The sequence below is a fragment of the Chiroxiphia lanceolata genome, chromosome 3 (genome assembly GCF_009829145.1).
Source record: "Chiroxiphia lanceolata isolate bChiLan1 chromosome 3, bChiLan1.pri, whole genome shotgun sequence".
Classification (NCBI taxonomy): Eukaryota; Metazoa; Chordata; class Aves; order Passeriformes; family Pipridae; genus Chiroxiphia; species Chiroxiphia lanceolata.
This window is the reverse complement of record NC_045639.1, coordinates 19,122,489-19,146,992: the sequence shown is the minus strand read 5'-3', so window position 1 is coordinate 19,146,992 and position 24,504 is coordinate 19,122,489. Positions and strand designations below refer to the sequence as shown.

At 43.0% G+C, this 24,504-nt stretch overlaps 1 protein-coding gene and 1 long non-coding RNA gene across 2 annotated transcripts; both read left to right on the top strand.

Annotated features, from left to right (window-relative positions):
* Nucleotides 1-8,849: 8,849 nt before the first annotated feature.
* LOC116784189 (mitochondrial amidoxime reducing component 2-like) lies at nucleotides 8,850-17,229 on the top strand. Its single transcript, XM_032682511.1, has 7 exons — nucleotides 8,850-9,112; nucleotides 9,256-9,429; nucleotides 12,839-13,001; nucleotides 14,653-14,793; nucleotides 15,836-15,897; nucleotides 15,986-16,057; nucleotides 16,593-17,229. The coding sequence occupies exons 1-7, from the start codon at nucleotides 8,865-8,867 to the stop codon at nucleotides 16,720-16,722; spliced, it is 990 nt and encodes a 329-aa protein (XP_032538402.1). The 5' UTR covers nucleotides 8,850-8,864; the 3' UTR covers nucleotides 16,723-17,229.
* Nucleotides 17,230-17,805: 576 nt separating this feature from the next.
* On the top strand, nucleotides 17,806-24,479 carry LOC116784190. The gene is made up of 3 exons (XR_004355990.1): nucleotides 17,806-22,431; nucleotides 23,623-23,706; nucleotides 24,414-24,479. It is a non-coding gene; the product is annotated as an uncharacterized LOC116784190 (long non-coding RNA).
* The last annotated feature ends 25 nt before the right edge of the window (nucleotides 24,480-24,504 follow it).

Sequence of the window (24,504 nt, the reverse complement as noted above, 5' to 3'; positions counted from 1 at the left end):
TGTCGTGTTTTTTACCTACACACACAAGTAAGTGCACAGAGGAGGAGTCTCTCAGCAGTGGCCCAGCCAGTGAGGGGAAGCTGCAGTGTAAACTTCCCCACGTTGTTTTGCCTCAGTGCCCTTCCAGAAGGACACGGCTGTAGCCCAGACTGCATGGACAAGCTCAGGAAGGGCAAGGTGTGGAGATGGGGCTGCTGAGGATCTCAGGTTGCATGAGTTGGGGTAGGAATAGCCACAATGAGATTTCACTCATAGATGTTATGCCTCTAGTTGTTTGTCTTGAACTTCTTTGTGGGGACAGACCCGTTCCTCTGATTTGCCCCACCAGCAGGCCAGAGGGTTGTCAATATCAGCTGTCTCTTCTGCAGTAATAACAGGGCCATCCTACCACCCACATGCCACACCAGCCTGAAGAGTGTGGGATTAACTTCAGATTTTGTTACACTACTCTATCTTTTATAGTGCTTTTACAGCATGAATCATTAGACCTTTTTGTTTAAATTACTCAAGCCATGCAGGAGGGATTTGTGTCTCCATTTTTCTGCGTGAAGTGAGTGTTCATCTATTTCTCTGACTAGAAAAGCTGGTCACACATTGCAACATGCAGGGTCCAGCCCGTTCAGTGCAGGGACTTTCCACTAAGGTAAACATGAACTTTAGCTCCTGAACTTCCAGCACACTGACTTTTGCCTGCTGACGTATGGTCTCTGCTCACCTGGTGCAACTTTAAGCTCATCTGGTGCTTGCTATCCATACAGGACCCAAATGACATACATCGGTGTTTCTGTGTGAACCTGAGAAAAGCAAAGCCTGATGCATGTTGGTGGGTCAGCTTCAGCTGAGTGATGTTTCTAAAACAGACCAAAAACAAAGAAAGAGGAGGGAGAAAGAAAAAGTAAGCAAGTAACCTGCGCTGTTGCTATAAAACAGCTGGTGATTCATTCTCCTTCCTCAAAATGAACTGATGGTTCTCACTGAGGCTACCAATTAGTGCTGCTTATCAGTTCTCTTTGAGCAGTGATTCACTCCTGAGCTGGTGGAATGAATTCGTGAGGTCAAGCCTTGGCCTGAGGGTTTGCTACTCTCCTCAATAGCCCAGTTCAGAGAATAGCGTCCAGAAAATTTGAACCTGAAGCGTGAGGTTCATTTTTCAGTGAGGTAGATGGCAGAGTTCCTGTCAGTCATGGTAGCATCCCTGCTGGGCCAGATCTGGCTTAGCGCTGATGCAAACAGGTGGGACAGCACAGATCCTGCAGTGCTGTTGCTAAATGTTGTCTCAGTGATATAGGAGATGAGGAAATATTCCCTGACTAACTCAGCATTGAGTGGCAGGTCAGCCCACTCAACCAACAAGAAATGGCAACCTCCATCTGAAACAGAGCTGTTGTGCTGGAAGTCTGCAGGTGACTCGGAGGAGGTTGGGCTCCCCAGACAGCCCTGGGAGTGTGCCAAGCTGGGAGGGTAGTCCAGGGTTGACTTGGCTTCTACACAGGCATTCTGTGCTCTTAACAAGGCTGTTCTTGGAGGAGCCACCCCAGCAGGCAGAGCTTTCAACCCAGAGGTTCACAGAGGCTCTGTTATTGAAATAGTCCTGTCTGCAGCTTGTCCTGGTGCCTTTGAGGAACAAAACAGACACTTGACTTGCTCAGAAAGGTGAGATGTGATGGATACTACGGTACAGTGCATAGAGGGGGAAGATTGGATTTGACATTCGAGCTAGATGAAATATGTTCCTCCCTGAGGCATTTGTGTGGAGTTGCTTCACTTGACAGATTTTTGTCACCAGTGGTGTGCTACTGTGCTATCTGGTTCCCTTCAGATTTCTACACACCTTTCACTATGCTTTATAACAAATGGCAGGATAAATAAGTTTGGGAAGGTGCAAGAGTGGCAAGAAGTAGATAGTTAAGCTAGGAATGAACTCCATAACCTGACAGCCTGGCAAGTCACTTTTAATCTAAATCCCTGAGTATTCCTAATGACTGCTCAATGAGTCACAGAGCAGAATAAAGCATATTTTGGCTGTTTTTGCCAGAGTATTTGATTACTACTCTGGCTTACCGTAGGCTCTGAGGAAATGGCAAAGGACTCATAGCTATTGTCCTTTGTCCTGCAACATTAGCAGCAAGGAAACACTGAGGAGAGCTGTACCACACCATGGCACACCAGGTTCACTTCAGGGATGAATGACCTTTCTGACCTCTGGCTGTAAGACTGGGACAGGGGCAGGTTTTGTGTTGGGGTGCTGTAAAACCAGTTGTCTCTTTTTCTGTATCCTGAGCCCCTTGTTAATTGGACACTGGCCTCTTCTGAGACAAAACTGGTCCTAAAATGTGTATGAAGTTGCTGCAGTTAACAGTACAGTGTGCTTTGGAAATCCTTATTTCTTCAAGGAGCAGTAGAGAGTCTGAAGAGCTTGGAGAAGAATGGAGATAATTAAATTAAAAAGAAGTAAAGGAATAAAATCCTTGCCTTCCTTCTTCTTGTAGGAAGCAGTATGAGGCTGCCAGGCTTTTTCTGGGGTGAAGTCTAGCCTGAGCTCAGAGAGGGTGATGCACCTTCCTGTATGAGGACAGGGGCAGGGCTTTTGACTTGTTCAGCTGGAGGAGGGAAGACTTATGAAAGCCTAGACAGCAGCTTTTCAAGACCTAAGAAAGGGTTGCCAACAAGATGGGTCCAGGCTCTTTACTACAGTCTGCGGGCAGACAGCAAGAGGCCATGGTCATAAATTCGAACTGGGGAGTTTCCAGCCAGGGACAAGGAGACGCTAATATGATCAATAAACATTGAAAGGAGAGGTTTCTTCAGGAGGCTAGGAAGTGCCTGTCCATGGAGGGTCTCAAGGCATGATGTTCAAAGTGGAAGACAATCCAGTGTGAATGCAGTGTTGACTCTGCTGTGAGCAGAGGCTGGAGGAGAAACCTCCTGGGATCCTTCCAGTCTGGATGAGGCTGTGACTGGAATCCTGCCATGGTGAGCAGAAAGCTTATAAATTTACCTACTGTATGGAAATGTAAAAGACTGATATCCTCACCCTTGCTAGGAGCACTGACGCTAAGAATAAAGCTTTGCTTCTGGTGACAAGGAGCGACTGGCGAAGGTGGCAGCGCAGGCTGCCCGAGGAGCTGTTTGGCTCCTCCAAAGTTTCCACTTCACTGCGCTACGCCGGCTGTAAGGCAATTGTCCTTTACTGCCATCTCCTGGGAGAGAAACAGATTTCCAGCCTTGTCTGCCTGCCTCGTTGTTCTGCCTCATCTCCTGCAGGGATTTCCTGCCTTCCCCTAGGCTGGCCTCCCGGTTTGTCCAGATCCATCCTCAGGATGTTGGGTCCCAGAAGTGTAACGTGCGTCTCTGTATACCAGTGTTTCCTAGCCAGTGGAATCCTGAGCCTCCTGTGTGCGAGTGTTTCAAATGTGTAGCCAAAGGAACATTGTTTTTGTGTGGGTTTTTTTGGTTGGTTGGTTGGTTTTTTTCCTGTGACACCTCAAAATGTGTAACACTTTGCCCTGAAGTTCTTGCTGTGCCTTAAAAAAAAAAAAAAATCATTAAGGATGCTTCACTGGAGGTGAGGGGATGAGCCACAGCCACTTCTTGTTTCTGAATCTCATCTTCTGCTGGAAAGATGACAGCTGCCTATGACAGGATGTGTGATTTTGAACAGAGGGCAGCAGCCTGGAGTGCCACACTCCCCCCAGGAGTTGCCTTGGATTCCAGCTCCAGCAGGCCATGTATGCTTTCCTCCTCATGCTTTCTGTTTCTGCTCCCATAAAAGAATCCTTGCTCCTTCCTTTCCCTGGACACTAAACTAGCATCAGATTGTTTTTTCAGCTGTGCCTGAATTAGAAAGGAGACTTTCCTGTCCTTGGTGAATCCCATCCGTCCCTCTACACCGCAGCTGCAGAAGTATGTTAGTCCTTGTGCTGCAGAACAAATGCCCTGCTCCCCAGTAAAGCCTCTCCTTTGGTCCTTGCCTGCTCTCCCAGATGACATGCAGCTCTACCCTGACTATTCGGACCCCTAAAGCTACCTGATGGATACTTTATTCACCTGGACAATAGCATTTACAGAACACGGGGAGAACTTCAAATGTCATTAGCCTGTGCTAGTTAATACTGGGCCAAACATTTGCCTGGAACAATCACTTCTGTATTGCCCTGGTGTATTCGGGCAGACTGAAGCTTAGCATTTGACTGGAAGAAAAAGATGAATGTTCAATTCATCTTCTTATTGGCTGGACAGTGACCAAAGTAGCCTATCAACCTGTCTGGGTTTTAGGTATATATGATTCTCTGTATAGGAAAAACCTCATCATAAAAAAAGATCCTTTTATCTCACTGCTCTGTCTCCATTAAATGGCATTTATCATTAATGATTCTATTTATAACTCTATCATCGCCAATTACTCGCCTGAGGTTTTTTCCATACATGAATTTCACTGAGCTCCTTTCTAGTGCATGACTCACTGAACTCTGATTTCCTTCAAGATTTTAAGAGGAAACAGCAATGCTTTTATCCTCCCCTCCTCTTTGTAAAGGAATCTTTTGAATTTATTGGTTTTTGTAACTCTGGAAAAAGGATATAATTTGTCTGTGTGTGGGTGTAATCTGACTTTTATCATATCTTGTTGAAATCATCCTATGATCGCATACGTGGCATGTCATCCCCTCAACCCTGCCTTTTGCTGAATTATCAGAGAGTCACTGAAAAAATAACTGCCATATCCATGGCATGGCCATTTAATTCCTTCACCGAGACAAGTCCAGCCTACATTTAGCTCCATCCTAACACTCTGTCACCTAACTGAGGCCAGCATTTTGCTTTTTTTGTCACTGTGGATTTTTCCATAACATCCATCCAAACCTACCCTTCAGTGCAGCACATTATGCCTTTCCAAAGTACAGCACTCTGCACATATTGAAAACCCAGAAGATCCCCAGTCACTTGTCTTTTTTTTAATGGAAACAAGTAAAATTCTTCAGCTCTTTCCTCCTCATTCATCTTAGACATCTGATTGAGCTGCTGCTACAAGGGAGTCTAGGTTTGCCTGTGGAAGAATTATCTCAAATCACCCTTCAGGCAGATATGTCATTACTTTTTCTGTAAAATTTATTCCACCTGAAAATTTGTTCTGTGCTTCTGAGTTAACACAATGCCTTTTCAAGATAGGTCATCACTGCTCATTTTCATGACTGAGAGAGCCTGGCCCCAGTTTGCTGCAAGACTGAAACTGTGAATCCTTCATCTGATCAGACACCTTTCAAGGAAACTAAGGCAAGAACTTGGTGCAGGGAATTTCAGCCCAACTGTCCTGAAGTTTGATGAAGTTAGAAGGAATTGAAAACACAGTCATTTCCTTTTAAGTGCAGGAATACTGTGCCTGCTCTGGCTACGACAAATACAATTCCATTGCACTAGATGCTGTATTTGGATTGCAACAAAACCAGTACCTACACTTTGTCAGAGTGGCTCAATTCACATTGCTTAACAGCAGAAGGAGCTGGTGGCTCCTAGGTAAGCACAGGAATGCCTGGGATGGAGGATTAAACAAACCTGCTGGTCAAGCTATTTACTGGAGGCTGTTGCAGAGGTGCCTGGTGCATGAGTGAAGAGGGCTTTTCTCAACGCCTGCAGTCTGAGACCTGAAAAGTTCAGCCACAACCATGCTCTCTGGAGCTATTTCTGATTTTATATTCCTTGTATCACAGCAAGAAACAAGAGATTATACAGATGTTGCTGCCTTCTGTTATTTCTTTAAGCTCCTCACCATATTCTCCAAGACTTAGGGCTGAATGTAACAGCAGCTGTTTGGGGCTGGTCTGAACAAAATCTCCTCAGACTCCAGGTCAGTCAACCTAGGAAATGAAAGTTTAAGGTCCTTCTTGGATTTAGAAATAATTTTTTCTTTTAAGTAATATCCAATTGTTGGCAAAGGTGAGTTATTTCTGAATTTAGTTAACAAGTCCTTCAAACTAAAAGAATCTGGTTTTGTACACCACCGTGCTGCCTCATTGCAGTCTTCAATATCCTCACAAGGGGAAGTGGAGGGGTAGGTACAGAGCTCTTCTTCACTCTTGTGACCAGTGACAGGACTTGAGGAAACAGTATGAAGCTGGGTCAGGGGAGCTTTAGGTTATGCACCAGGAAAAGATTTTTCATCCAAAGGGGATTGGGCACTACAACAGGCTCCCCAGGGACGTGATCACAGCACCAAGCCTGACAGAGTTCAAGAAGCGTTTGGACAATGCTCTCAGGCATCAAGTGTGATTCTTGGGGTGTCCTGTGCAGGGCCAGGAGTTGGACTTGATGATCCTGATGGGTTACTTCCAACTCAGCATGTTCTATGATCCTATGGTAGCGTGTAACTACGGAGAAGCTGTAGCTTCTCACAACTATGCAGGTCCCTACTTCTCCCTACTTAATGCTGGTAAAGTATGTATACACATCAAACCTATTTTCTCTGGCACCCAGATAAAGCAAGCAAGTAGTGAATTATGACACCTAAAAGATACTACAAGGACACAGTGTAGCTCTGCTTTAGCTCATCCATCTGAATTCCGAAAAAACCGTTTATTACACGTGATTGCTACAATTTATCATACTTGGCAGAGGGATATACAGACTACAGGGTGAGGGGAATGCACGGAACTTTTTATCACATAGCTACACATTTTTCAAACTATTCAAACTCTTCAAGAACCAGATTGCAACATACTTGTTAACTGACCAATATATAGTCCATAAATGTGCACCAGTTCTGTCTCATTTCAGACTGTCCTTTTAGAGATACAAGAGGGAGCAGGAGGGGAAGGCTGTACTGGCGAATGGAGGGGGAAATCTGCAGTGTTTGACAGAACCCCACATCCTCTTGGGGGGCCCTGAGGAGCTTACAGGGACCTGTGATCTCGAGGCCAGGCAGTGCGACTGAGCAGGATAGAAAGGAAGCAACCCTCAGAAGATCCTCATGCCACAGATGCAAGACAGGTAACTTGTCTCATTAAAAAAAAAAAAAAAAAAAAAAAAAAAAAAAAAAAAAAAGAAATTCTCTCGGTAAAGTAGCATAAGAAGGGGTTTCAAGTGATGTGGAAGGTAAGCAGGTGGCAGACTGTCTCTGCACATGCCCCTCCTGCCCAGTCCAACAGCAGCAGCACAAGGCTCTGCTGATCAATAGTTAATCTCCAGAATAAACTGGGCTTGCTCCAGAAATAAATTCAAAATAAACACAAGTCTTGCTTATCCTTAATGTCGTGGTCTACCTGAGAAGGAGAAAGGTCTCAAAACCCATGACTGGCATTAGGGCATGATTTAAACTGCAAAGTGTTGAACAAGAGGGCAAAGGGATTGCCCTCCCTCCTCCCTTTTCCCAAAGCTAATGTTACTAGAGACCTTCACACCAAGATCAGTCAGTAGAATGCAAATAACAGGGAGGAACCACCCAAGATGGCTGGGAAATCGCTCAAGTAACACTGAGCATCCTGATGAGGAACGTACATGCTACTCTCTTTTGTACCACAGATGGTCAGGTGGGCTGTCAGTGTCCCAGCACTGCTGCCTGCCCAGCACCCCTCATCTGAAAGAAGCAAGCAAAGACATCTACAACAAAAGTAGATTGATTTCCCTTCTCTATGCTCAGGCAGATGTCTGATTCTTTGGCACTTTTTGTGTCATGCTTTTATGTCCACAGTCATATCCTAGTCCTTTTAATTGAGGACTCCTCTGTGAACTCCCTTCTTGCCCATAGGGAAGATTAGGGTTTCTGGGGGTCTTGCCAATAGATATAGATCTACTGTCACTCCCTTTGCTTCTGACATCCATCACTTTGTCTTCATCCACCAGCAGGTTGTCACAAATAACTTTTTGCCAGCTACAGTGATTCCATTTAGCAGGAATATTTTCTGATCCTGGCCTGTGATCAAGCCCACTTCTTGAGAAAAGACGGCTGCGAGGAGCACTCCTGGCTTAGCTGCCCACACACCCCTGTTGTCAGAGAGGCCCATGACAGCCACATCTCCAAGATTCCTGTCCGCCAAGATACTCTTGATGTAGTACGTAAATGCAGGATGGCTGAGCTGTCTGCATCTTTCAGAAATGCCCAACACGAAGCTTCCCCACTTTCCGCCTGCTGGGGCTTTAGTCTCAGCACACTGATTTCAATTTGGGAGTTTGGTCTCCAGATCCTGGCAAGCCTGAATGAGGGAGCTGGGGTAAAACAGCAGCCAAGGCTCTTGCTTTGCCTATGAGGAGAGGCATGTGGTGACAGCAGCGTTCCCCACTCCAGCCTATATTTTATGTCGTATTTGCCTTGTAGCTGGGTATCCCACAAAATCACTTCCCTGGGACCCTGCCAACAGGAGGAAAGCTCTTGGAAAGGGTCTCACGAGTTTAGTACCAAGCAGCTGGGACAGTGGTGAATATATCCCAAATATATCCCAAAGCAGCTGAACGCCTCGGGACATCCTTTCCACATCAGGTGCCCACCACATTAGGCTGCTCGTCGCACCAGTTCCTCGCCTCCATCCGTCCACCCGTTCAGCGCTTCTCCGAGTCAAACCAAACGCGCCAGTTCGACGCGCTCCGTGCTTTTCCACACAGCCCGCACTTTCCCTGTGGCACCGCTTCTAATAAAAGCCCGGATATCGGCGCTTTGCCGAGCCGGACGCTCAGCCCTTTATTTTCCGCGCTGTGACCGCCCTCCTTCCCTCAGCGAAGGTCGCGGCCCCGCTGCCCCCTCAGCGCGGGGCCGATGCCAGCCCCGTCACGCCAGGCGGGGCCGGGGGCGGTGCAGGGGGCGGTGCGGGGGCCGCTCCGGGGCCGCTCCGCCCACGGCCCTTTCGGTCGCGGCGGGGCCGCGGCGAGGCCCAGTCGCCATGAGCGGCCTGCGGGGCTCCCTGGGGGCGGCCCGGCCGGGCTGGGTGTGGGGGGCGGCGGCGCTGCTGGCGCTGGGCGCCCTGCTCGGAGCCTGGCGCTGGGCCGGGCGGCGCCGCCGCCGCCGCCTGCAGCGGGTCGGGACGGTGCTGAGGCTCTTCGTGTACCCGGTGAAGTCGTGCAAGGGGGTGTCGGTGCGGCGGGCGCAGGTGACGCCCATGGGGCTGCGCAGCGGGGACATGCGGGACAGGTACGGCGGGACGGGGCGCGGGGTTCCCTGTTTGTCCGGTGCTTTCCTCGGGACCTGGGGAGAGGCACCTGCTGCTCCGCGGCTGCTGCCGTGCCCGCCATTAACGCCGTCGGACGCGTTTCTGTCCCCCCGGCCCGCCGCAGGTTCTGGCTGGTGATCACGGAGGATGGGCACATGGTCACGGCTCGCCAGGAGCCGCGGCTCGTCCTCGTTTCTGTCGGCTGTGACGACGGGCACTCGACCTTCGAAGCCCCAGACATGGAGAAGCTGTGCTTGCCTGTGAATGTCCCCAGGAAAAACCCCGTCCACAACTGCAGGTACTGAAAAAGGTATTTTTGGCCCCCTCCCCTCTCTCTAAATACAGTCTTTCTCATATACTTTGCTTTTCAAGATTGTGTGAGGCTTTGCATTTTCTAATGCAGAAACTGGAGGGTGAAAGTTGGGTGCTTTTGCATCTTTCTGTGGGGGTGTGTCTCGCCATCTGGATAATGGAGAGAGACTTCAGACCGGGGCCTGTACTGACAAGATAAGGGGTAGTGGTGTTGAAATAAAAGAGAGTAGATTTAGATTAGATAAAAGGAAGATGTTTTTTGCAGTGAGGCTAGTGAGGCACTGGAACATGTTGTCCAGAGAAAATGTGGCTGCCCCATCCCTGGCAGTGTTCAAGCCCAGGCTGGATGTGGCTCTGAGCAACCTGGTCTAGTGGGAGTTGTCCTTGCCCATGTCAAGGAGGTTGTCCTAGGTGATCTTTAAAGGTTCTTTCTAATCCAAACTGTTCTGTGATTCTGTGAAATTCTCTCCTGTGTGTTACATAGGAGGCCAGGATTGATTTGGTTTTAATCTGCTGAACACTAGTGAAAACAAATCTTAGGAAATGATGACACAGTATCAAGGACCATGCATTATACACTAGCCAAATGAACTGTGATCTTGCATCTTCATAGAATGTTATGTTTGCTCATTTATTTTTACTTCTAGTGTTTTCGCTTATGCTTGGGTGAGCAGTTGCATCTCAGAGCCTCAGTCATGCCCTTTGGTATTTCTTGATCACAGCTAAAATCTGTATCAGCATTTTTGGATGCACGCTGGCCATTCAGAGCTGGTGAGATGTCGGAGTTTAGATTCCCTCACCCCTGTCTGTAGGCATTTAACTGAGGTGCCTCTTTTAAAAACTTGGTTGCCCAAGGCTCACCCTGTGGTCACAGGAAAGACAGGCATCCCTGGAGACCAAGGCATTCTCTGTAGTTGCTACCTCAAAGGAGTTTCAGGTGGATGGGTTACAAAGAGTGATTTAGCTGTGTGCTTAGAGTTTTGTTGTATGATTCCAAGCCTAATTGTTTTATCTGTGTATTGGAATCCATGCTGGAAAACTACCAGGGGGAGCTGGAAAATCTTTTCTCTGCTACAATGTCAATTAATATGTAAGAGTATTTAATAACTGTAAATGGTGTTAGCCCCTACAAAGATACTGGTCAGTGTTTGTCCTTTGAATAGCAGAGATGGTTAATGCACCAGCTGCTATAATTAAAACTAAAAGTGCTGACAAGGAGCTGCATTTACTTGCTTTTAGCATAAATCTGTTGCTGTGGAAACCCTTGATCAGCAAAGCTCAGTATCTCTGTTTATACAAGGCAGGTGCAAGTTACAAACGGTAGAGAAATGGAACAGTCTTTTAAAAAGGTGTGTACATTGCCTATATGTGCCAGTGAGGCATGCACTGCAAAACCATGCAGTTTTCAAGGTGTTATTTTTCTAAACTTTGTTGTACCGTTAGAAAAGTATTTAAATAGCCTAATAGATTTCAGTAATGAAAAATTATCTTGGATTTTCCAATTTTAGAGCTTGATGATTTGTTCTTCTGATTTTGTTTTTCTTTCTTTGTCTTAATAAACCTGCACTCTCTGCCTTTAAAACTGCTAGAATTTAAGAATCCAAATGATCAAAAGTTAAATGCATGTAAATGGACTTTAAGAATTACGAAGTTGTCTGGCATTGTAGGTGGTGTCATAGGATGTGAAATTAGCAACACCCATAGTTGGAACATTGCCTTGTACTTCTCAGGAAGGATCCTAAGGGTTTGTATGACTCTTGCTGTGCTTAAACAATTTGCCATTTGTCAGATCAAGGCTGACTCTTTCCGATCCATCTGTAAGAATGAGGTTTGAGAGTAATACTGTGTTCAGAAAAATTAAGATTTGGGTTTTGCTCCCAGATTCTTCCCTTCCAGCATGTGAGTGTGAGTAGCTATCTTGCTGCACAGTGTGCTCTGCTGGCCCTGCACAGACTTGTGTGTATTCCACCTCTGGGCCAGCACGATGCCTTCACATGGGTGCTGGCTCGTGCCACATGGTTTGGAGCCAAGGCAGTGCAATAGTGCCCCTAGCTGCATAGGGCTGTGCAGATGCCAGTCTTGAAATCTGCTAACTCCAGTTGCAAATTTCATGTGGATAATTAAAATCCTGTCTTTGGGAGAGTCAAATGTAAGCCTGAAGCCAGTGCATAGGCACATCTTCTGTTTGTGCAAATGTTAGAGGGTTTCTATAGCACTCTGATTAAGAAACCTTGTGCTCTTCCTTTGTGCCCAATGTCTGTAACACTTCAGTTGCATGATCCGTTCCTATGGGATCCCTAAACCACTGAGTGCTTGGGATAGATCTGCTTCGTGACTGGAAAACAGTAGTGTTGGAAGCTGTAAGAAAGATTGCTGTCTGGGGCAATGGCATTTAATCCCAGCCTGTGTTGCAGAGTAGATACAGGAATTCCAGCAAATGGAGCAGAGATATTGCTGCCGGCACCCTAATGGTTCATCTCTCCCCTCAATGAGTAGAGGAGGGCTCCTAGGGGCTAACTCTGGATGAAATGTGTGGGCATCTCTGTGCTTTAAACTGTCCAGGATATGATTGCAGACGTATAGGAAACTGCAGTGTGTTTGGGTCAAAATGGCTCCTTTGAAGAATGTAACAAAACTATTCATGACTGTTGTTGAAGTTTATTGAAAGGTTGAGTTGAGGTCTGCCTTTTCTTGCCAGGAAAGTGTTCCTTGTGTAAACTTGTTTGTATTCTGGTGCCATTGGCCTTTTGTGCGCCATGGACTTTGTTTCGATTATAAATTTTTAACTTCTCGTAAGATACTGATCTATTTTATATGTGAAGTTTTAGCTTAAGTTTTGCTCAACTCTAGCTAAATTTTAACAGCACTAAAATTTGAAAGAAAGTTTCCATCACAGTTAGGGACACTTACAATAAATAACACTTGTACATCAGTTACGGCAACTAATTGTGCCCTTTCAAACTATCGTTTATTTTCTGAAGTTAATTACCTTGTTAATTACCTTAGTTGATTTCTTGGTAGAAATCTTTTGGTGTTGCAGTCACATGGAAATGCAAGAGTAGACCTGGCAAACAGGTGGGTTTGTTACTGGTCATCGATGTGACAGTCAGCTCTGGGCACCTTAAGGCTATTTCAAGGCTTATTTCACCAGCTGGTATTGTCCAACCATGTCCATCTTACTTAGCTTTCCAAAACATGGTGGCCACAAGGAGATTGAACACTGGGATTGATCCTTGTGCCAGATTTTGAAACCAACCTCCAGCTTGTTATAATTCAGGGGATTTGTTTTCTCTATATTGCTACTACTATTAAAACATGTTGTTTGCCTTCAAATAATAAGCATCATTGAGCCTTCATCTTTCCAGCTGACTTGCTGATGTGTTGTTACTCTTCAGGGTGTTTGGACAGGATATCCAAGGCAGGGACTGTGGTGATGAAGTGGCTCAGTGGATCACCACTTTCCTGAAATCACAGCCCTATCGACTGGTGCACTTTGAGCCCTCCATGGTGCCAAGAAAGTCAAAGAATGCAATAAACCTTTTCCGAAACACTGATGAGGTAAATAAATGTTCTTTTTCTCAGAAGTACTTCCTTTTAACCACTTCCCACCCACGCACCAAAACTTACCTGTTCCACCATTGGTGATTGAACCCAGTTTAGCAAGGTGTGTAATCATGTACTTGAACCATGTGAGTATTCTCCTCTTCTGTGGTGAGGTGACTTGCTTAAATTTTACTTCTAAGCTGTTGACCATTTGCAGCTGAAGAGTCTGAAACTCATATTTGAAGAGGAACCTTTAGTGTCTCAGCGAATAGAAAAAAAGTTACATTTTTAAAGGTGTTTCCATGGTGTAATCTCTGTTGCATAGAAAGCCTCCATTCCCTATCCCTTGTTAGGTGTGAGAGTGTACTGATACAAGTTGTTACTTCATATTTTGTTTAAAGGAATGATGCTTAACCCAGGGCCTTATAACTGTGGGCCTAGGAGTTAAAATCCAAAGAAGGTTACAGAAGTTTCATCTCTTTCTGTGGGAAGAGGCTTGAAGGTGTGATATTAGAGAAATTTAATGCAGGTATGGGAAGGAGGTGTTGTGCTCGGATATCCTCATTTCATTTGAGTCACTGATGCCCTTCTTTTTGTTTGAATAACTCTCTCAAGTGAAGGTGATTTGAACTGTCCTTGGTGAACGTAAGGTTTTTAAACAAATTAAAACTCTGAGTACCTTGTCTTACTGATGTTATTATTTGTATGGCATCAGTGTCTTGCTTGTTGTTGCACAAAGAGAAGAAGGTATATTCAATTACAGACTTATAGATATGCTTTTGTTATGTAAGGGCCCTGAGATCAATACAGAAAACTAGGTTTCAGCAAAAGGGATGTGAGATTAGGAGGGGTGACATGCAGGAATCCTAGCATGAAAAAAGGGCAGAATTTTTTGTATAATTATTTTAGCAGTCGTCATGTGATGGTTGAAAGGCATGTACAAGGATAGGAGGAAGAATAATATAAAAGAAAGACAGGAGTGCTATACACTAAAATTCTTGCCAAAAATTATCTTCTTTTTTTTTTTTTTTTTCTTGTGTAAGTCCACTTTTAGGATTTTTGTGGGTTTTTCTGAATACTCTTCTTTGGCCTTGTTTGCTAATATGGCAGCCCTTCCACTGTCAAGCAAATTTAGACTGACAAATGGACAGTTGTAATTGAGTATTGCTGTTCTGGGTGTGGAACTCCCTCTTGGTGTTGTGATAAGGCAGATTCATTAGTTAGAAAAATCCAGTTAGTTCATTATAGACAACTGGATCAGTTCAGCAGGTCTATAAATGTCTTGGGTATCTTTCATAACTTACCATAACATGTTTTACTGAAATGCTTGATTCTGTCTGTAACACCTGGAATAAGCATCTGGGACATGCATATGGTATTACTTTGTAAGGAGTTGTGGTAGCTTATATAATTTTGGTTTAATTCTGTAGGGAGAAGTTTAATTTTACAATTTGAGCAAATGAAACTCGCCACGGTTACTGAAATAGGAAAGAGCATGTTGTTTCCCTTGTTAACCTAATTCCAGGAAAATGAAAACCTCAATGGAGCAGCCTAACAGGCTAATATGTGGCCACTGGTTCCAACACACCTGTCCTTTTGCTATTCCATAACTTTTCTCCTGTGCTTTTGCAGCAACCTTAGGATTTGTTTGTGTTTGTTTGTGTAGGTTGCCTATCCTGACTGCAGCCCAGTCTTGCTCCTCTCTGAAGCTTCAATGGATGATTTAAATACAAGGCTGGAAAAGAAAGCTAAGATACAGAACTTCAGGCCAAATATTCTTGTGGCAGATTGCAGTGCTTTTGAGGAGGTAAAATTACTGTCTTAAATGTCTTTTGAAGACTTGGTTATGTTTCTTTGTAGCTCAGTTTCCTTGTGTGGTGGTGCTTTGAAGGTGAAGAAAGCTGCTATTCTGTGATTTTTACAACTGAATTCCAGAGAGATAAAACTTCTGCTCACATCAGTGCACATGAAACACTGAGGGAGGAGGCAGGTCTGTGAACTATTATTTAGCTTAGCAAAGGATAAAATAAATGTGTTTAAATGACAGGCTTGCCACTGAAAGTTTGTCTTTAGGTGTAAAGTAGGCAAAACTGTGCATTCTGTAATCAATCAATTAATGATACAAATGAACAATTTGTAAATTGTCAGTGTCATATTTTTTAAATAGCTTTTGGCACAAGAGTAGAAGTAACCCTTGCAATACTGCAGTCCATCACTGCATCTCTGACAATGTTCTGGTAGTTCAAAAAAACACTATTTAGGAAGGTATCAGGTGATGAAATGAACTGGTAATGGTGGCGTTTGTGTGTTTTTATGTCATGTTGCCATTTTAAAAAAAAATTTCCTCTGGATAGATCTGATAATTTCTCGAATCTAAAAAGGTCCTGAAGTGGGAATAGATCTCTGTCTCCCAAGAGGGATTGCATTAGGAAGCTTGTGTAGATGAGAAGCGAAAAGTTACTTCCACTGAAAATTTCCTTTCTGTAAAAATGGTGACTTGCCAGAGGCCACAGATGAGATTATCACCCACACAGTAAGAATAAAATTGGTTTAGGTTCAGTGCTTTAGAGAAGGGCACATTGCAGAACAAGATTCATTATTTGTGTATCGTTCTTTTCAGATGTAATTATTAGTTGGTCCTGAATTGGGATAAATACCCTGAAATGGGATAAATGCAGTGACCATAAAATTTTCATTAAAATAGTGCTGTAATATAACTGCGTATTTTGAAGGTACAAGTAAAGGTGAGCATCTCAAATGATGCAGCTTTATGAATGATTGTGCTGCTCCTGGAAAAGTGACTGCATGTGAGCATGTCTAACCTGTGCCCAATGTTTACGTTCCCTCAGGACACCTGGGAGGATATTCTTATTGGTGATGTGGAGATGAAAGGGACCGTGTGTTGTGGCAGGTAAATCTTTGAGAACTTTAGTTTATACAGATGCAAAGAGGTTTATGATAAGAAGCTGTTACTGACTTGGCACTGTGTGTCTTTGCAGGTGTATTTTAACAACTGTTAACCCAGACACTGGAGTCATGGACAGGAAGGAGCCTTTGGAGACATTGAAAAGGTTATAAAAATAGCAGTGTTTCTTAGGTTGTGGGAGAGGATTTAGGCTAGATCCCAACACGTTAGACTAGTATTTTAGAACTGATTTGAAGTGTGTGTGGGACAGAATCATGCAGTGTAAGGGTCTGTGTATATTGGCTTCCAGTCTACTTTTTGCAATTCTATATGCTAAGAAAATTCAAGTTCTCTCTTCCTTCTTGTAAACTTTACATTTCATATCTCTTCCATCTCTGCTAGGGTGAATGCTTGGGGTAACAGGTATTTGAGATATTTAAAGGTCTAACTTTGCTACTTTGACTTTTATTTTTACAAAAATTTTTCTATATGTATTAAACATAGATGCATGAATGCAGTCAAGCTTTTTTTTCCTCCATTTGAACTGTTTGATTCTCATAACTACAATATTTATTTAGTTTTTTAGTCTAGTATGGTGACCAAAACAGGGCATCATTATTCATATCCTCTCTTTCATCACTGATATTTTGATGTTTAGGTTTTGCTACCACTGATTCTAAAGAAGGGCTTTCTCTCTGCAGTTACCGCCTTTGTGATCCATCCGAGCGACACATCTACAAAACCAGCCCTCTCTTTGGGAAATACTTTGCTGTTGACAAAACTGGAACGATTCAAGTTGGAGACCCTGTGTACAAGATGATCTGGGAATGAAAGAGACTTTGATCAGAAGATGCTTTTTCAGCTTTGTACACAAATTGTTTTCCCATGAACACAGTCACCAACGTAACCTTTTCTTATTCCTTGCAATATTTTTAGTGCCATGTCCCTTTGTAAGGTGCAGAGGGGTCTATGAGGCTATGAAATGCCAGTCATTTCAGATCATGTAATCTACTAGCATTCCTGTAGCAACCACATCTTTAGTTTTTCTGGAGGCTGTGAGAGAAAAAAAGCTGATCCAAGACAGACTTCACAGCACTACTGTGAGCATCACACCTCCTAAAATTTCATGTCAACCTTAATATCGGAATCTGAAATTATGTACAAGGGTTTGCATCGTGTATTAGATACATTTAGTGCCTATAAAGAACCACAAAAACAGTCATGCCAAGCACAAAGTATGTTGGTCACAGAGCTGCCTTTACAAGAGAACATGGAGTGGAAATGGCAGGACTCTGTCTTGGATTCCACCCTTCTTTGGTCCTAATCATCTTACCCATCTATGTGTGTGTCCGGAGGTACTTTTTTGCGTTTCTAAACCTGTGGTTGTTTCCTGAAGATGGCTGCTGTCTTTTGAGATTAGAGCAATAGCAGAAGGAGAAGGATTGTGAGCTGACTGGGAACACTGGCTAATGATGGCTGTGGGTTTGTTTGGTTTATGACCTCTGCTTGAGGTTTATGACCTTTTCTCCTGTGAAAGGAGATATACCCCCATACTGTAACACTGAGGCTGTAGAGTAGTGATGCATTTGGTAACATATCCCGTTTGACTAAAAGAATTGGATGTTCACTCTGTCAGAGACTTTAGGCACAGTGGAGGGGAAGAAAAGCCATCAGGAGTGATCTGATGCTGAGCTTTCCCTGTTCAAACAGATGTCCAGGCAATGTTGTAGGGCTCTGTGTTCGTGTGTAGCTCCTTTGTGACTCAGTGAATCTCTTACTACAGAAAGTTAGGCTGCTAAGCAGAAGTTTGGGAAGCTGCATCTTAAGACTGAACATGTTAACATCCTTACTGGTTCTGCATTTATATCTCTGGTTACCAGCCCTATTTCAGTCTAAACAAAATGTCAGCCATTTGTAGGAATCTGATAATTGTATTTTCTACTGCATAAAACAAATAGAGAAGGAAAATATTTGGATTATGGCAGTATTATCTTTTCTTTAATTGTTATGTGATTCTTTTCTTTTAAAAAAGGAACTCCAAGATAAAAGCCAGCCATCTTTCAAATGCTTGTTACTTGTTTCAAAAGCTTGTTGCTTTGTTATGAACTACTAGATCTAGAAAGAGTGTTCCCCTAGCCAAAAGGAGGAATCTAATTAAGTGTGGAGAAGGGCAAATATGACCTAATTTGGTGTTTAGATTCTTTCTTTTCTGTTGTAAGTATGAACCTGAAATTTTAATGCATGTTCACAACTTAGAGCTGAAAAATGAAGAGTCACTGGGCTTTGAACAAGTTCAAGTGGATGTGTGTGACAAGCCTGAAGCAGAAATATAGGGAAGGTATTATTTGTGAACTCAGAGTTGCTCTGAGTTTCATTTTTTTAGCAGAGTGCTCGATAAGGATTTAGTTTTCCTGGGACAGACAAGTGCCCCATTTGGACTGCACATTGCATATTTGTGTATTGTTATGCCTCATACAGCAAATAGTGGGATATGAGAGAAAAAGCATCTTTTGAAAACAAAGAATTCTGAGGGTCACTTTTAAAAAGCACGTGTTGAAGGTTCTTAATGTTAGAAGCTGAAAACTTGTGGAATTCCTAATGGTATTATTAAGCACAGGCAGCCTGCTGGCCTGCCAAAGCAATTAGTTAAGTGTGTGTCTCTTCGTTAAGTCAAAGAAGCGGAAGGAAAGAGAGCTGATTTTTTGCCTCTAGCAAAACGTATTTTTTTCCATTGTTGTTTTAGCAGCACATCAGCATTTACATAACAAATTGTGTGATATAGATTCTGTTGCCTCTTGTTAGGCTGTTGTCAACTGGGCTAATTTGGAAATGGGGCTGTCTTTGCAATGAGAAACAGCCATCTGCTTTCTTACTAAGAAGAGGCCTTAGATCTAACCCCCTGATTTACTCCTGTAAAGCCTCTTAGAAGAATATTTCTAGAATACTAGAACAAGTATGCACCTGAGTACAACACATTTCACAAATGACACTTAAATCAGTTATGTCGTCAAAGAGAGCTGTTTTGGGAAGTCAAGAGCATAACTTAGAACATTACGCTATAAATATCTTCATGTAACTGTTGAATTGCTGCAACTGTATGAATTGTATTTGATTTTGTAAAACTGCTTAGGAAATTGACTGAAAACATGGCAATCATAAACCACTGTTTTTAAATTGTGTACTTAAAAAGTTAGTTCTTTTTTTAACTCCAGAAGAAGAAAACAAAAGTATAAACTTTAGTTAAATCAAACTCTCGTAAGGTGTAGCATTTGTGAATCTTTCTTTCCTTTTCCTTTTTTCTCTCTTTTCTGTTTCCAGGATCTCACATGTAGTTAATACTGATTATTTGGGGTTTTTTAATCCTACTTCTAAGTTCAAGAATATATGCAGTTAACCAGAGGATGTGCATAAGAGAGCAGAACCGTCAGATAAGTTGGTATCAGACTCAGTTTTACAACCCTTTTGAAGAAGAAAATGTTTACAGACTAACTCATTTTTTACAAATATATGAAAATAGGAAAAAATGGGTTTGAAAGTAGGAAAGTTTAGTACACTCAAGTCAATGCAAGGTCATGCTTCCTATTTCATGTCTCATAGGATAAAACCAAATTTTTTTTTTACAGGACTTATTACACCAATAATTCTTGCAGAAGGCCATGTAAGAGAAAGACAGTCATTGCAGGCAGAAATTTCTGGGTTGCTTAAGATTTAAGGTGGGTGTGTTTTCAGCCAAATCTGCCTGCCCCCCCAAAGCCCAAGGAAGGTCATGCTTCTGCTTCTTAAGGAGGAGAACAGCCTTCCAAAGGCATCACTCTGCTGCTCTGTAAGAAGTAAAGTGATTCCTGGTCCTTGCCTCTACAAATGGCAAAAGTTTCTAGAAGGGCTGCCACAGGGTGTTAATTTCTGGTCTATCCCAGCACCTTAAATTGCCTTTTCCTCATTCAAGATCCATAAGAAATTCCCTGTGCTGGGTAGCTATGGGGCTGAGGTCTACACATACAAAGTCCTTGTTTCTTTTGGACAGAATATTCTTAATGCAGGCATAAAGCCCACACGTGTATCAGTCTTCGGTCGAAAGAGAGGCAGCATTCATACCTCAGAAAGGTTCATACTTTTAAATAATCTACGTTGTGTTAATGCTAACAATCTCAGCTTAGAGAGTCACGGTTACTAGTGACTATTTTTGCATTTTACCTGTGTGGCTGCATGTTCTCAAGGCATTTCGGTGCAGACAGATTGAGAATGAGCCTTTAGTTACCAAGTAACCTCAATTTCCAGTATTCAACCATAGCCTGGCTTGAGGAATGCCACTCTCCTCGGACCACAGCTCGTCACACTGGCTGCAGGAAATCCCAGAATCAGAATGGGTAAAGTTGGAAAGGACCACAGTGGGTCATCTGGTCCAACCTGCCTGCTCAAGCAGAGTCTCCTGAAGCATATGGCACAGGATTGTGTCCGGATGTTTCTTGAATATCTCCAGTGAGACGGACTCCACAACCTCTCTGGGCAACATGTTTCAGTGCATGGTCACTTGCATAGTAAAGAAGTTATTGCTCATATTCAGGTGGAACTTCCTGTACATCAGTTTCCGCCCGTTGCCTCTTGTCCTATTGGTTGGTACCACCAAGAAGAGCCTGGCTCCATCCCCTTTTGGGGATACTTACTGAAAGTATCAGGAATACTTCCGGATACTTACTGATAAAATCAAATTACAAGTAACTGTAACCTGAGCTAAACAGCAGGTAGAGGTAGAGATTATCCTCCACCTGTGAAGACCAAAGACATGGAGTAGCTTGTGGTACATCACTGTGAAGAGTTTGGGTGGGAACCTCTCATTTTCTGGAACTATGTAAAGAAAAAGTATCTCCCCTTTGCCCCTGGACCATTATTCAGAAATCATCTAGCTGGCTGAAACTTCACTTTCCTCCAGGAGCAATATTGTAGAGAATTGTATCTTCTTTAGTGTACAAAATTGCTCTGACAGCTTATCACTGCTTGTTTAACAGCTGACTGTTCTCACTTTCTTTAGGAGCTAGATAATAAGCACAGTGAAACAATTATTGTGCTCCATTGATGCGCTAACCCTCAAAGCCTCTTTGCTGTTGAGTTCCAAAAACCAGCTTCATTCACTCTTAATTGAGGTTTGTCTTCCAGAGCTTCTGCAGGATGATGATTCTTCAATCATAGCAGCCACAATTATATTCACTGAGTCATGGACAGTTATTTTCAACAGACCTACCTGTAACGCTTTGGCGTAAGTTAAAGGTGATGGCTGAATCTCTTCATTTTATCAAAATTTTGCGCATAGAAGTGTAGGACTGGAAAAAACAAAACAAAACTGCTGGATCAGAGTGCAGTCTTCTCTAACTGCAGAAAACAAAGCAATAGACATTAATTTCAGGATTAGAGAATACCTCCTTCATCTCTCTCCACATACCAAGGCCCACAGGGCCAACTTCCTGTCAAGATTTGAAAACTTTAAAATTTTGGTAAAAGATGAAAAGCTACAGTGATAGTTGGACTACAAGAACATCATAAGAGAGATCAAGAGTACCACCAATGTCTTAGATACTTTCAAAGATAAAGACTGAACTCCTCGAAAAATAATCTTCCACTGTGTTTACAGTTGTGGGGTTTGGTGGTCCATATTAATTCTCTATTCCTTGGGTTTATTTAAGGTAAAGCAGAATGTCAACCTCTTTTCAGTTACCTCAAGAAACAGATAACATGAAGTTTCATTTCCCTCGGGTCTCCTTTAATTCTGTTTAATAGACCTAAAGCTGTCCAACAATGGTTTGCCATATCCTGGGCTGCATCGTTTTTAGCAGAACTCTCTTCCAGCTCATGTTTGTGAGCTCAAAAATGTAAGTCACAGACATCCTAACTGAGGATGCAGGTTGCTCTGTAATTAATCCTGGAAGGGGCACCAGGAAGCCAAATAGAATCCATCAATCTAAATTTAGTTGTTAAAAGTCTGGAAAAATACCTCATACTTTTAGAGTTCCATGAGAATTATCTGCTCAGCCCTGGAAGTAGTTCTAGGAAAAGGCTGAGTTTACTTGAAATGCAACTCAAACACACTTGAATCCTTCAACAGCCACTTCAAAACAGAGAAGGCTCTTGGCACTGTGTCTGATGGAGCAGAAGGTCTGTGCTGAACCTCGCTTGTAGGCAACTCTGTGTACTACTGCTCTCTACTTGTGGGAGCTGCACTCTGTTGTGCAACCAAAACACCTGCCTAAGTGGTCAGCTGGATCTTCCTCATTCCAAGACTCTTCTCTGCTACATGGGGTGGCAGTGTTGGCTATGCTTTCTGGGAGGACCTATTTTGGGAACAGCCATACTCCAGGAAGCCGCTGGGACTTACCAGCCCCTGGGAGGATGCTGAGAGCAGATAAAATTGAAACAGCTTGCAAGGAGTTCTGTGGCACTGCTGAGAACCTGGCTCAGATTATCACCTGGACTCAGCTTGGCCTTGTGGAATCTATCTTTGGAAGCAGTGGCGGCAGTGCTGGAGTCAGTGTTGTGCAGCTACGAAGGGTAAGCAACGTGTGTGTTTATTTTAAGATTGCCAACAAGAGCAGAGTCCATCTGACTTCTTTAATTGAAACATGCAGCTGGACCCAAGGGAAGTCAGGCACTGCAGCAGACAATGGAAAGCTGCTAGGGGAAAAAAACCCCAAAACATTAGGGTGCTTTTCCACTTTTTTATTCTATTAGAATTATAGAATGGCTTGGGTTGGAAGGGACATTAAAGATTACAGTCCAACCCCCCTGCCATGGGCAGGGGCACCTTCACCAGGTGTCCAGGTTGCTCAGAGCTCCATCCAGCCTGGCCTTGAACACTTCCAGGGCTGCAGCACCCACAACTTCTTTGGGCAACCTGTGCCTCAGTACCCTCACAGTCAGTATTGTGCTTACCAACTGCAAACATGGATGGCATGGCTAGATAATCTTCTTACCTGGGAGCAGAAGAGATTAACCTGGGGAGTTTAGCGGTAGCAGTGTGTCTGAAGCCTTAGTTACATGGCTTGACTACCTAATCCATTACTGTTAAAACTTTTTTTGGTTAGTTTGTTTGCTTTTCAGCAGAAATGTATCACTTTATTTACACAGGTATGTTAAAATATTATTTTGTTTAATTTAAAACAAACAAACCCAAAAATACTTCCCCTCGCAAAAAAAAAAAAAACCAACCAAAAACCTCCAAACCCTAAAACTAAAAATCCCTGGGTTTTTTCAGTTGCTTGTTATGAAAAAGATTCCCAACAGCACAGCTTCAAGCAATAGAAAAGTCATATTGCCAATCAACAAGCAATGCATGTAATCATTATGGAACCATCTACCAGCATCTCTTTCCTAAAAAGCCCTGTCAAATTTAGCATTCTTACAAGAGCCTTGGAACACCAGTGCTTGTCTTGTGTTCTGCTGACCTTTCTTCAATCCAAAAATAGCTGTTCTTACCCCACTGAACTTTCTACAAACAGAAAGACATTTGATGCCAATTACATTTGAAGAAAATAAACTATATTTAAAGTTATTAGTCAGTGTCACAGATAGTTCCTGCTGTCCCCCATACCCCTGGGATTGTTTGCCCTTTTTAAATGGAATAGGTTTGGGTAGAGTATGTTTCTCTGGCATGGTTGTTCTGAAGGGGCCTCCCACAGATGCTATTTAACATATCCTCTGTTAATTCAAGGGCAGGTCAGTGTATTTTATCTGTTCATCTAGATGGAGCTGTCAAAGTGGATTTGGAGCTGGATTTGAAGATCGGTTTAAATTTGTAAATTTAAAAGTGGAGAAGTATGCCCACAGGTGAGTCTGAAAGCAACCACTCTTATAACAAGCTCATTTATCCTTTTTTAAAAATAAAATTTGATTGTGCATTTTTTATAATAGACTTTAGATAATGCTTTTGGTTTTGTTTAGGGTTTATGTGTGGAGTGTCAATGTTTAGTCTGCATGTTCTCCCCAAAATTACAAAACCCTGAAATTCTCCCCCAAAAATCATACAACACAAATGTGATTTTGAAAAGCAATTCAATTCCTTCTGTCCTCTCTCCCTTTTTTTTATTGGGTAATGCAATATGGACATTGTTTCCTTCCATCTTAAACCCTTAAAGTAGTCACATGTTTGTAGTGTGTCTGTGCATATATATGCATACTTACATATTTATAATTGAATGTGCAAGAAATCAACCTTGGGTTCAAAATGATGTGCTTTGCATTTATACTCAAATACTTTGTTTTGTCAGGTTCCCCAAGGTTGCCCCAAACAAATGTCTGAGGGCATCTCAAAGTTGGCAAGATAATCAGCTCTGACCAGTTTATTTCCATTCCTGATTACTTACTTTTTCCCATGAGAAAATCCTTTTGGATAGCATGTTTAACTTGTGGAAGGGAATGGAAGCTCCGTTCCTGCAAAATGTGAAGGTTCCCTGACTTGCTATTCTTGTTTCATGCCCACTACAACCTATTATAGATGCATGTATGTGGTTTTTTTTTGTTTTCTTTCCTGGCAGGTTTCCAATAAAAAAAATGGAGACATCACTTTTGGTACATCCTCTGGACTTTAAAACTTCATTGGCTTGTGGGGTTTGTTCCTTTTTTCTT